Source organism: Pagrus major, chromosome 14 (assembly GCF_040436345.1).
Source record: "Pagrus major chromosome 14, Pma_NU_1.0".
NCBI lineage: Eukaryota > Metazoa > Chordata > Actinopteri > Spariformes > Sparidae > Pagrus > Pagrus major.
Window position 1 is genome coordinate 13583112 of NC_133228.1, and position 14300 is coordinate 13597411.

The 14300-nt window shown below is 39.3% G+C and overlaps 1 protein-coding gene across 2 annotated transcripts in view; it reads right to left on the minus strand.

Moving 5' to 3' along the window:
• Positions 1-14300, minus strand: part of gsap (gamma-secretase activating protein) — a 38976-nt gene that overhangs the window by 16712 nt on the left and 7964 nt on the right. For both annotated transcript variants that reach the window (XM_073480277.1, XM_073480276.1), the window contains exons 13-25: positions 14143-14220; positions 13919-14005; positions 13598-13690; positions 13042-13204; positions 12485-12575; positions 10314-10383; positions 7724-7803; positions 7450-7530; positions 6967-7089; positions 6770-6825; positions 4573-4604; positions 2247-2308; positions 225-320 (exon numbers count right to left, since the gene is read on the minus strand). In XM_073480277.1, coding sequence (XP_073336378.1) covers positions 225-320; positions 2247-2308; positions 4573-4604; positions 6770-6825; positions 6967-7089; positions 7450-7530; positions 7724-7803; positions 10314-10383; positions 12485-12575; positions 13042-13204; positions 13598-13690; positions 13919-14005; positions 14143-14220 — 1112 coding nt within the window. The remainder of the gene's footprint in view (positions 1-224; positions 321-2246; positions 2309-4572; positions 4605-6769; positions 6826-6966; positions 7090-7449; positions 7531-7723; positions 7804-10313; positions 10384-12484; positions 12576-13041; positions 13205-13597; positions 13691-13918; positions 14006-14142; positions 14221-14300) is intronic.

Consider the following 14300-nt stretch of genomic DNA (forward strand, 5'->3'; position numbering starts at 1 on the left):
TTTTCCACTGAGCAACGCTCTCTGCAAGCCTCACTTAACCTTCCCGAAAAAGAGCAAGGGCGAACATTAAATAAATATAACTTGAAGATCGATGTGCCCTTAAAAACTACAGGAATATACAGTGCATCTGGACACACACACACACACACACACACACACACACACACACACACACACACACACACACACACACACACACACATACACACACACGGTGTACCAACCAGTTTGGCCACATAGTTGACAACCAGTGAGTCTATCTTCTTCTTCCCCAGTCGAGGCAGGTGTCTGTTGAGATGCTCTCGCAGCTTGTCAACTGTCTGCGAATGCAAAAAAAACCCCCCACACTGATTATTTTTCGCGAATGTATGCAAGAATATGTGTGTGTGGCTGGGAGTCAAACTTTGTGTTTGTGTGTTTTAAGCATACTTTGCTGTGCACTCAGCAGGGTCAAATTGAGTTCACCTCGATGTTTCCCTCAACTACAGTGTCCCGAAATTGATTTAACCATGAAGAGAAGAGGAGATGAGATGAGAGAAAAAAAGAAAGAGAAGAGAAGAGACCTGAATGTGAGAGGTGGAAAAGCAACGAAAATGAGTTGAGGTGTAAAAACCTGAGGTGTATAAAGTTGACAAAACGAGCTGATATCCCTCTGGGAGGAAAAAGGGGAAAGAAAAAAAAGGAGGTGAGCAGGAAGGAAAGGAAAGAAGGGTAAAGAAAAGGGGGTACAAAGAGAGAGAGAGACAGCAGAGATCATTCTAAGAATAGCTGAGAGATTGCTAGCATCTAGCCTGAACTCCATTAAACTGAAGCTATCTGCTCTTTAAAAACTATGCTGAGCACAGGGAAAACTGGTGGATATGAACTTGTCCATCAAACAACGTTCAGTAAAAAAAAAAAAAAAAAACGCAGGACAGGGACCTTAAGATGCCCTTTTTTTAAAGTGTCGACTCATCTGAAGCGTAAAAAGAGTTTCACCTTAAAAGATGACGATGACGGCAAATGATTGGCTGTCAGTGTTTCATCATGGATCTTTAGTGGTCAATACATCATGTTAAAGGAAGAATCCACCTCCAGGGGCTGTTAAACTGTCGTATGTCAACAGTCTGATATGCTCGATGCATCTAAGGAAGATTTTTATAACTAAGTGTTATACCATGCACCCACAAACTTCTACTACAGAACGTCAAAGTAGGTGCTTTATCTCAGGAGCAACAATCCAGGCTGTGGTTGATGGGTTTCATTATTTTCTATTTTGCTGCTCTTTGATTATAAGTGGCAGGATGTTTACCACCTCGTTTTTGAAAAGATGAAGGACTTTCTGCTTTTGAAATATCTGCATGTTTTGCCATGACTGAATGAATGACTGTTGCTTTCAGTGAATGATTCATTTGGCTGACAGCAAACAAGGCTTTTAACAGCGTGCAAGTCCAAAATAAAATCCCCACAAAATCATCTGAGGGGCTTTTAGATTCAAAACAGGGGATTGTGATGCTACATTATGGCCAAAAGTATGTGGGCACCCAGCAAGTCTTGCATGTAACCACCACCCTAAATCTGCAAATATCAGGAGGATGATATAGGGTGCCTACAGCAATGACACTAAACAAATGAGTTCATCATACATTAGTGACTGCTGCTGTTTTTATATGTCTAAGTGAGATATATATTCATTGTCACTGTATCACTTTTTTCCTAACTGGCCCACTTTTTTGTTGTTTTTTTGAGTATGTATGTCTGTTTGTAAGAACTGTCTTTTTATTTTTTTGTGTTTTGCTTTTGAAGCCAAAGACAAAAAGGCCTGTTTTTTGGACTGCATTTTTCTCAAAGTTTGTTACATTGGTGCAAAATAATACCAAAGTTAAAAAAGCATGCCTGTCTAATATCAGCATAAGTTTGTCAATCAGGTAACAAAACCCAAATGTAATGAATTCACATGCGACGTTGTCAACTCAGTGTTTTTATGACCAACTTTGTTGTAATATAACCGAGTTGTTGTTGCATGAACACTTGGGAGTCTTATCAATCGCAACCATCCACACCGTCAGTGTGACACAAGCTCTGGCTCAAAGTCGCTGTCATGTTAGAAAAGGAAAGAATACCTTTACCTAGCATTATGACTTCCCCTTTATATGAACCAAATGTCTATAGCCTAAGCCATGAGAACGCTACTTATAGCAGTGTATGTGTTTTAATGAGGGCATGTGTTGCAGCCATTGACTGGTTTCAGCTTCTGTCTCTCTCACCAGGCCTATGAGCGCCCTCTGTTGATGGTCCTCCTCCTGGAAAAGTGGCACCAGCTTCTTATCTAGAAGAGACCAGAACACACACATAAAAGAGATGTTTGAAGAAACCTTTGATGCCGCATCTAGCCTAGAATGAACACTACAGGTAGCCTCAGGTTTGACAGTGTGGCAGTTAAACAGTCATTAAACAGGCACATCAGTAGAAATGGAGGAAACCCAAACTCTGACTTGTTTATGGCTTTAATAAAAAAAAAATTACAAAAACCTCAGACATTAATGGATTCTTTTTGGGGTGGGTTTTCGCTTTAAAAATGTATCCCAAAGCTTAGGGGTTATGAGGCTGCAATCCTGCTATGTGTGTGTGTGTGTGTGAGAGAGAGAGAGTGTGTATGCATGCAAATTTGTTTTTATGTCAGCCACACAAAAGTGGACCAGGCTCCAGCTCGGTTACTGTAGATGAATTATTGCACACTTGCGCGCACAAACACACACACACCATCTTTTGATCACTTGTGCACACATGCAAGAAGCTGGCTTTTTGATGTTACAGTATAATATGTTACAGATATAAATAGAGCTCGCAGGGCACAGCTAGCTGACAGGCTGCACTGCCAAATTCATTGTATGCCTGTTAGCAGTTCAAAGTTATCTGCGGTTTTAATTTTGCATATTTTAGACAATTAGCTGATGTTCCGTTTCTGAGCCAGCAGGTATGAGTTCAGAGCTTTTGGTGTCTCTGGGCTAACAGACACACACAGGCTCCTCATGTTTACTGACTGTATCTCAGGTGGTCTCATTAAACAAACCTGAAGCAATGTAATGAAGGCATTTATCAAGGAATAATGCCAAATTTAAACATGACAATTTCCTCAATTTAAATTTAAAATTGTCAGTCTGTTTGGTTTTGCTCTTTGGTTTTTGCAAAAAGCCATTTGAAAAATGTCACTCTGGGCTTTTGGAAATTAAATGGAAATTAAGGAGGATGGGAATGTCCTTCTGTCAGTGAGTCCATCATTTTGTTGCTGACACTTCTCAACAACTACTGAATGGATTGCTATGAATTAGGTGCAGATATAATGGCGCTCAGAGGATGAATCCAAATGACTTTGGTGACAAAATTTGGTGCAGATGTTCATGGTTTTCCAGAAAACATATCCTCCCGACTTAGATGTTCCTCTGAATTTTTCTTTGGTGTGACATTTGTGGTTCTGTGTCAAATGTCTTCACAACTATTGAATGGACTTCCATGAAATTTGGAACAGACGTTCAAGGTTCCCAATTGCAATTACTTTGTTAGCTTAAAAATCAACGCCATCAAAAGGCAAAATGTTAATTTGTCCAATGATGAAATTCCAATCAACCTCGCTGTACTTTGGGTTTAGTGCTAGTTAGCAATTGTTACCATGCTAACATGCGATACTAAAATGGAAAACATTGCACACTTCCAATCATTTGCGCTCACTTTATTTGTGATGTGTGGGATACAATTTTTTTTATACAGGATGAAAAACTGAGGACTAAAAAGAAAAGTACCCATTTTTGATTTAACACACCTTCTATAAGACTTTTTGGTACGCAAGAACTTTGTCATATTGCTTTATAGAAAATCACGATCAAAACGTTTCAGCATGGGTTGAGAAATGTGAAGTTAGATTAGAAATGTCCATTTTGTCCATTTCCCTCCATCTGCGGATTACATGTGATATCACACCAGATAACAACCACATAACTATTAGGAAATCAGTGAGGGAGCTTCTTACGTGAGTGCTATCATCAGCCAGAGCAGTAAAAGCTATCCAAAAGCAGTTGGTGTGTGTTTTACAAGTGAATCTGTGGGAGGTTGTGGGCGTATGAGATCATTAATTAAGTGAGGTAAGGGAAGGTCCCGTGTTGTGGTTGCCACAGAACAGCTGCACTGAGAGAGCAAGACAGACAAGAAGAAAAAGAGAAAGAGGGAGTGAGGTGAAGGAAGTACCTAACTCCCAACTGTTATGTAATTGTAGCATTCTTCAAATTTATTTTTTTTTCCACTGTATTATTCACCCCCTCTTCTCCCTTTCTGCCTCGCTCCTCTGTCTTCTCAACCTCTCCCTCCAAGATAAATTAGCATGGTGGTTCTGTTTAGCTGAATTCTCCAGTGGGCATGAAGAATGCAACCTCAGAAGAACACAAAAACACACAAACCCAAACACACAGTTCTGAGCTCGATATAATAAGCCGAGGTTTTGTTATTTATGACATTCACACTCCCTGCATTGTGTGTGTCTGTGTACCTGTGTGGTTTTGTGTTTGTGAGGGTATGCAAGTGTTCAGTGTGCCTTCTTACCAAGACACCAGGTGTCCACCATTGATAGAACTCTATAAAATAAGAAGAGAAGCTTTGTTTGAAAACAATCCCTCAAGCCAGCATTTTAATAAGAGTCTTACTTTTCATGCCATAAGCTGAGGCAGTATAATGCTACACTGCTGCAGTCGACAGCAAAAATATAAATATAAATATATATATATGTAACTATAAAAGCAAAAACTTTGTAAGCAGGTGCTGAAGTTTGGCCTGGGGGAAGCTAATTATGAGCCAAAACACCAATGGTTTGATCCCTGGCACAAACAGGCCAGGGTAATATTTCATTCAGAGCAGGTTTACATCAATGATGCACTCAGGAACATGCCTATCATCAAGTTACTCGATCATAAAGTATCGACGCCCACTAGTTATACTGTCACTCCTTAGTCATTTGTGGACATTTCATAACAAAGAGTAACCTGGTGATACGTTTGTGCAGGTCATTCTTGCGTATAATTCAAGCGAGCACTGAGTGTAGTGTATTTTAAAGTTTTGGGTGTTTGTGCAGATAGTTACAACCAAAAGTGAAAGCTATGAGACAGTCCAATTTAAAGTGAGCACAACATCCGTAACAGAAGTGAGAGCTCAAGTAACTGGAGACAGGAGACAGAGAACAGACACTTTTGTTCTTTGTTGTGTTTTCTACAGTGGTTTACGCTGAGTGAACGTCTGCCTTCCACAATCTTGTTGCACATTTATATTCATACCGCCTTGCGAAGTATGTAGAGGCATATTTATCAATGCTCGCAACGGGTCATGAAAATAAAGGAAGGGTTTTATTTGGATTCCAGGCAGGACGTATCAAATAATCGGATCATTTTTTAAGGAAAATCAGGGAGTTTTACTAATGCAGCTAATAGCTAAAAGCCTCATATCTTTCTTTGATTTGATGTTATTCTTGATTGATTTTACTTCATAACTCATCTGAGTTCAGCAACAACTTCATCATTCAAACTCATATTTGTGTTTGAATGGATTCCAGCATAATTAAAGGATGAAGTTGTCTACTTTCTATATTCTCTTATTGAAAACAAGCCCTTGAAAAGCCAAAAACCAACAATGAATTGATCCTCCTTAAAAGTATTGTCTGTGTGATCAAAGCTTGTAGCTTATTCCTCTGCCACAGAGCTTCATTGTCATCATAACGCTATTAAAAACACATCAATGAGCTACACTTAAGCACCGGCTGACATATTCCTTAATTATGATGAGCAGGTTTATGTGTCGTTTATTATGTCAATCCTACTTACTTAACCTGCTTCTGTAAATACTCACGAGAGCACCAGAGGTAACAAGCTAACCCTTGGCAAGGTTTCGTCTAGACTGGTAAGTAAACAGCTGCTTGGCTATTTTGCATTAGCTTGTTGAGATAGCTTATTGTATAACATTACTGACTGTGTTAACGTTTGGTAAGTTGTTTGTTGAAATAAAAGAAACACCTTTGGGAGGGACTGTGTACAACTTTCTGGTGGTATGCCGAATTCTTACGTATAGCACCTTTAGTCCATAGTCGAAAATAGTCCCCAACAAATGCACAATTTCCTTATGTAATTAACTACAGTGCTCAGCTTCCTTAGGAAATCATTTTGGCTTTTTAATAAATATACATATATATATATATATATATATATATATATATATATATATATATATACATACACATATATATATATATATATATATATATATATATATATATATATATATATATATATATAAATACAAAACTCATTTTTAAAGATTTAAGTCTTCAGGAGGAACTAGTGGGCTTCAAGTGCTGCAGATGCTTTCGTCAGATAACCTCTGTTGGGGAAATCAATGCAACTTGCAGGGGTAGCTGAACTTGCATAGCAGTTTTGTAACTATTGCTGGAATTAAATAGTTTTTTCCAAAGCCAATCAATTTTGAGAACTAATTGTATTTCCTCCATCAGGCACCCCAGCTAATCAGTTCCTAAACAGCGATCTAATGGATCTTTCGGTGAAATTTGCAAATATTCTTAAAAACTAAAGTGCTTATGGTGCTTAAACACTTTAAACATTCAACAAAAAAGGGAGAAGTGAAGAAATTCGGACCTTATTGGAGCAAAGTGGGATATTGCAAACACAGGTGCACTCTCGACTGAGTGTCTGAAGTAATGTTCTGTTCTTAACAAAGCTCCGGCGGGAGGCAGACCTACTTCTTTGTGTTATCCTCCATGTGATTCATGTGGCTGGATGGTCTCCTCTCGGACCTCTGAAACAAGCAAAACCATCATGGGAGGGCTGAAAATACGCCATCATTTGACAAGGGCACACATAGCCATAGACACACACACAACAACTGGCACATTAAAACAATTAACCATCAATCAATTCAACTCAAACACACACTCACCAGTTTATCCCAGTCAGCTTGTATGTGTGAGGTTCTGTATCTTGGGTTGGGAACAGCATCCAGATATTTTGTCCTCTCTGTGTTCCACTGCAGCTCTGACCAGAAACCCTGGAGACCTCTGGCCTGCACACACACATACACACACAAACAAACAACACCTCAGTGACACAGCAAGGACATTGCTGCAAAACAATTGAAGATGATTGCATGTAAACTGCTCACAAGCAGTTACAGTTTAGATAAAATCACATTGTTTTACATATAAATGTCATTTTAATGTCTGAAGTCAGCTACAAGCATTTAATTGTCTGAAAATGAAAGACTGGTTCATTCACTGGTTCTGTAAATAGAGCAGGAAACACAGTATTAAGAAGACTCTGTGCTATGATGATAAATATAACAATCAGACATACGGTCACTAATAACCTAAAAGCATTTTTGGTGTAATAATTCTGTCTTAAAAACTGAAAACCGGGTTGTTACCTTTCCTTTAAACACAGCTTCAATATGCAGCTCAGTGGTGCACAACACACCAGGGACCTCCAACAGACACGCTGGTATCTCCTAGAACACACAAAGACAGAGCAAAGTGTGTTTGTGACTGTGTGTGTGTGAGAGAGAATGATTTCAGGCACACAAAAAAATAAAACTTAGAAGTGTGTTCTTGCATTCATATCCGTATATGGCTGCTTGTTTTATTTCCTGTGCCGTTATGCATGTGGAAAGGTAAGTACAAGTGTGTGTGTGTGTGTGTTACCTTCTTGTTGAATACAGAGGAGTAAGGCAGGACTTTATCCAGGCTGAGAGACTTCTCATAGCTTATTCTGTACAAAGAGGCTGTTTGTGTAAGAGACAGAGAGTACAGGTGAAACTTATATATTATATATCACAGCAAATAAAAAATAACTACAACACAAGGAATTTTGACCCAAGGTCGGGTTTTGGTGTCAGATTTCATGTCATGTCACCGTTTTCCTGAACCTCTCTATTCTATAGGCACTGTGGTGATCCTGCTGCGTTGTGTCTGCTATGCCTCGAAGCAGCCCCCTGAACTTGGTTTTCAAAAATGTTATACATCATCATCATCATGGATTTAGTTCGATAAAAATGAGTGGGTTATGTAAGTAGCCAAGGACTGTACACTTGAGGTAGATCTGTGTCCCATTTTGAGTAAGCACTGGCAGGATGCTTTTTTTCCAAGGACACTGTGCGACAGTCTACAAGGGTTAAGCTCCTGCAAAATGGAAGAAAAACCCAAATCTGGTGCACAGATGCAATGACGCAGAAAAGCTTTTTTGGGTCAATTTTGTTGTGGGATTTTCTTACAGAGTCACTGGCAAATATAGTGTTTAGTGGATTTGTAGCTGCAAAGCTGTTCTGATAATCTTAAAGCAGGGGCAAGCCAGCAATACTGGTGATGTGATTCTTACTGTAATCAGTTTGTTTAGGGTGAGGATGGTATTTTTGTAGCTGGTTTTACAGAGTGAAATCTTGTTTATTGATAATTCTGATCCGTGGCTTGTGCTGTCTCCTTGAAACTCAAGTGTTGATGATATTGTTACTGTTTGGCAGTGTGGATTACTGCCTTGAATGCGTCTCTGTGGTGACGGCCAATAACAATAGCCTAAGTGCTGTGGTTCTGATGTGGGTGTTTTATGAATACTCTGCCTGCTCTGTTCAGCTTTGGCACCTGTGAATGGTAGACAAATCTCTCCCCTGTCTTTTTAAATCTCTTCCCCTGTCCAGACTCTCTGGGGAGAGAGTGAAGAGTCTCTGGGGAGTCCCCAGACAGAACGAACAGTCTTACAGCCACTACTTTCCCATTACAGTGATGTAATATGATAAATAAATGAGAAGACATGTTACTATATGATATAACTTAAAGGATTAGTTCACTCCAAATGAAAATTCAGTCATTATAACATCTTCTTATCCTCATGCCAAAAGAAAGTCAGGTGAATTTTCGTAGTCCACAAAACTTTTTAAACAGCGTTCTCCTAAACAGCTGAATTAAACGGGGCCTTGTTTTAAAATGTTTTAAAATGTTTTAAAACAACCACCAAAAACCCCATAAAATGGATCCATATAACTGTCTGGCGTAATCCAGGTCTGTGGAAGCCTAGAACTCCCAAATTGATTTGAAAAGACGTTATTTACACCCTCAATATGCTGTCGAGCTCGTGCACCCACTTCAGACGGGGCATGCGCTAATGCTAATGCAAATGCTAACGCTAAACAAATCATCTTTTCAAATCAATTTGGGATCCTGGGGCTTCTTGGATTATGCCAGACGAGCTGTGTGGAGCCATATGATGTTTTTTCCCCCTATTGGTTTGTTCCATTTTTAAAACAAGTCCCCATCTACTTCAGTTTTGTTGTTTTTTTTGTTGATGAAGGAACTTCACCTTATTTTCCATCAGGTGTAAGTAGATAATGGATGCTTTTTCATTTTTGAGTGAACATTCCCTTTAATATTAAGGCGATGGCGGGTACAGAAAAAAATCATTAATTATTATTTCATTATTCCAAAGTTTTATTTGAAATGACATGCTAAAGTGCTGTACCTTCGGCTCATTGTAAGTCACCAATCTCTACCACATATGTTTTAGAGAAGGGCAAACAGAGGAATAAAAAAAATAAAATAAAATAATATTATACAGGGCTTAAATGATAAACTGATTCAGTAGGCATACCCCCGGTCCTGCCATAACTACTATGACATATCAGTGAACACAGGTTACTAATGTTTTATTTATAAGGTTAACATAATCGTCTTTATTTACATTACAGTTGCACCTCTAAGATGAAGAGTCATGATTAATGACTCTTCATCTTAGAGCAAGTTTAAGTTTAAAGTTTTTTAAAGTAGCAGCAATAATATGCAAATTTATGCGGCAAGGTGCTCCAAACATCTAATGTGATCACCTACTCTCTAGGTGACGGCTGTTTCAAAAATATGAAATTAATATCATGTGCTGTTCTTGAGTTACTTTCTTCAGACGGACATTGTGGGACATACAAATGTGTTGCTGTGTGTCCACTAGGACTCAGACGTATTTTAGCAAAACTGTTCTGTGCGAGCCACGAGTCTCCAAGGGCTCAAAATAACTAAATTCCTCCTCTGATCCAGGCTCTCCAGACATGCGTTGGCACAAGTCTGCGAGAAGAAATTTAAGAGCCAAACAAAGTTGATGAAAGAATTCTGTTGTGTGTAGACAAGACGTAAGCAGTCTAGTAACCACAGACAGAAGGAGACATAAAAAAAAGCAAGAGAGAAGCTTAACTCTTAAAGGAAGAAGAAGTGATACAGAGGAGACTTGCATCCCCATGTTTCAGCTAGCACTGACCTAGAATAAACTCCTGGAACTGATCAAAGGATTCAAAGGCGTTCACGTTGTCACACAGCCATTCAATAATCTGGAGGCAGGATAGAAACACACAGGAGTTAGGTAACAAAGTGGCAGGAGCACAACATGACAGCTGTTCAAAATGTTCATCTGCCAATATTCATTTAATGTGGATGGTTAACTCCGGAAAATGACTGACTTCAGTTTATCTTCTCCTCTTTTAAAAGAATAGCCTGACATTAGGGTAAATTTTGACTTACCTGCTGAGAGTAAGATGAAAAGATATCTCGTTATGTCTGTGTGATAAATTCAAACACCATTTTTTCCTGAGGATGCCCTTTTCCATTTCTGATTGGCTAGTACTTATTTCATTCATTGGTTGGTTTAGGCATTAGGAGAGATGACTGGTTAGGCTAGTCAGCTAGTCCAGCTCTCTCTTACAAAAATCCACCTGCCAGCACCTTTAAAGCTCACTTATTTGTAGATTTTATCTTATTTGTTTAATCTTGACAGAGATTCAAGCGTTAAAACAACAAGTTGCAGGTTTTTGAAGGTGTTGTATACTTTTTTAGCTGAGCAGAGTGACTTCCTGAAGTCTCTGCTGGTTGACTGTAAACCTCATGGTGACAATAGGACTGCACGGATTAAACAAACAAAATCTTACATGATGATTAATGAGCATTAAGAGGAGCTAGTACTGTAGGTAAATTAAATTACCTTTGGACAGAGCCAGGCTAAAATTAGTTGCTGTTAGCCATGCTAGCGATGTGGATTGCAAAATTGGTCGGTTTGTATAGAGGTCGCCAAAATATCCCAACAAAGATTTGATGGATTACTACCATGAAATCAGGTTATATGCATTAACACACTAAACTAAAACAGTGAATATGATAAACATACCTGCTAAACATAAGCATGTTAGTATTGTCAGTGTGAGCATGTAAACCGCTTACACGGCTGTAGACTCTTGTTCAAACAGTGTATATGTTATCTTAACAAAACAGTTCTAGTGTCTGATAAGAATTTTTTGGGATGATTTAGCTTCTGATGTTTACATTACAGAAACATGAAAAATTCATAATGTCCTCAAAAGATAGTCCCTGCAAATCTCACAGTCCCACAGTGTAGCAGAGTGAAAACTCATTTTCTGCTGCCCATTTCTCTGCTGTTTGAAGAAATATCTCTTTGCCAAAGTCAGTTTGAGCCCAATGTCCAGAAACAGAGATACGTTCTGTATAACAATGTGTGAGGAGGAAGAAAAAGAAGCAGAAGCAGGAGTAAAATAACTTAATTTGCATAGTATTCTCTTTAAGTTAAAAACTGGCTGTGAACAAAGCAAAAAAAATGTTAACAAGCAATCACCTTTATTAAAGCCACTACTTTTTGTGCTGCTGACCCCATTAACAGGGTCTACAAAAAATACAAAAGTTATGTGTTGTGTCCAATTTCCCAGTGCTAGCTGCACTAATGAAGCTGGTGACTCATTTAACCTCTAAAGAAAGAATTTATTACAATCCATCAGTGCAGCTGGAACATCTTAATTTAGGTGCACTACTAATAGTCTAAGTCTGAGTCATAGTCAGCAGTCAGTGCCCAAACAAAATATCGGTCCCATTCTTTCAGTCTTTGTTTGACTCTTGATCTATGCCAACTTGTCTTCACTCCTTTTCTATTTCCTTGCCGCATCCTGTCTTTTATATCTTTCTCTGTCCTCTTAACTCCGTCTGCTCACTTCCAACTCAAGGTTGACATCTGCCGAAATTACACAGAAGTGCAGATAGGAAGCTATTTCTACCTTTATTTTTACTTAGCTTTTCATTTTCCTTCAGGGAAAGAATCTTACTGTGGCATTATATATTATTAAAAGATAGATTTCCCACTTGTCTGCTTCCTCATCCTCCCCTCATGTCTGCATTCAGTCTCTCCCTTCATCAAGGAGATATTGATCTTGTGACTTTCTTTAAATATTTATAGCAGCTGAAATGTTCGAAAACTTTGTGTCCTACAAATAAATAATGACATTGCGCTGTAAAAAAAATAAAAAAGAAGAAAAATCCTGGATGCAGGTGTAAGTTTCATTACCTGATGCCAACTTTGAAACAAAAACTCAGTAAATGTGCTTTAAATGCCAACATTCTGTCCTACCAACTCTTCCCTGCTTTCATTTGTACCTTCAGCTCCAGATTTGGGTCATTTCCCATGTAAACCAGCAGGCAGTGGAGGGCGGCCAGGCGCTGAGGGTCAGTCTTGCTGCTGGGACACCTTGGATGGAGGTGATATACAACAAATTTACTTTTATACAACATAAGCACATACAAACATAGAGACACAAAGGCAGATGCACAGGCAGACGGCCAACAGTCAGGCACTGTACTGGGATGTGATGTATGAGCTGTTTAAAAATATTGGAGTCACAGTAAAAAATGAATGAATAAATGAATGATAAATAGAACGAAAAACTGTCCAAGAAACTAATAAAGCAGGAGGCCACTGATGCATCTGTATTGAGCAGGACGGTTGAATCCAAGATGTCCGCTGGCCGGGATTCAAGTCGAAGCTGTTGTTTATTCCAGAAAGACTCTGCAGGTGTATGCACACAAAAATAACTTTCCCTTTCCACCTGTCTGCTTCCTGCCTACCTACACTCTCCTATGCTGGCAAGTTCCTCCACTATGCATATAAATACCATCTAAATCATAACCCCGGTATACATAAATCTATAGCTCACCGAGAGGGAGTGTCTGATCGCAGCAGCTGCAGCAGGTAGGCAGGGCTAAGTTCAGCAGTGTGGATTCTCCCAGTGGTCAGGTCCAACAGACTACTGCTGGACTCTTCCTCTGCATGCAAAACTGTCACGTTAGCTGACTGCAGGTCCAAGTCCACATCAGGGCCTTAAGGTTGTTGAGACAGATGGAGAGAGGATAGGACATGCAAACATACTAGGGCTGCATCGCATGTCCATTCGCATTTTTTATATTCAGAGCTTCTGTTGAGGTTTTCGAATGTCTGTCATCATACTTTATGACCTCAAAAGAGTTTTCACATCGGTGCATATGGGACAACATATATGCAGATACCAATATGTCTGTGATAGGCCAATATCAGCCGACCAATATATCTCTAGTCTGCTTAAAAGTGGATAAATATGAGGACCACATTCTCTACATTTGTTCAGGTTCCAGGTTAGATAACAATAATGTATCATGAAGAAATAGCAGCACGTATTGTAGCTGAGAAAGACATCGCTCAGCTTGGACATGATTTGTACAAAAACCTCATCTTACCTGAGAGATAGAGGGAGTGACAGAGCATCTCCTGCTGCCTGGTGTTGATACAATGGAGGAAATAATCCTGCAGATACACCAGGATGTAGTAACCTACATACAGAAATAACACAGCATCACTGTCAGGGTATATGTTAGCATGCTGTAGGCACGCCAGAAATGTATTACCCTGCATGAGGATACAGACTTCTCATTTGTATTTGAGTGTCTGTGTTTTGAATGCACAAGTAGGGGCTGCGTGTGTGGCCTTCTCACACACTGAATATATAACGACTTTGATGTGTGTGTAAGACTGCATTACATGTCTGTGTGTGCAATGACCTATGGGGATGAAGAGCGGATGGAGCGGTTTGGCTTTCTGTGGTGGCTGGTCGCTGCCCAGAGATACTCTGAATGTCTTGCTGCAGTCTGCAGAAAGAGAGAAAATCCAAATCACAATGTGTTCGAGATAAAAACAGACGCATAGGAAATGAGACAGAAAAGAAAGCAGAAGACAGTTGGTGTTATACATTCTTTGAATACACAACAGGAGATGGCACACACACCTTTGTGAACTAAAACCAGAGTGTAGATCAGTTCCAGTTTGTCTTTAAGGGGCTGGCTGTAGCATACACACATGCTTCCTAAAAACAAACCACAGTAAAAAGGGCATGTATCCATGAAAACAGAAATTAAATCAGTTGAGATATGTTTTGGTAGAAAG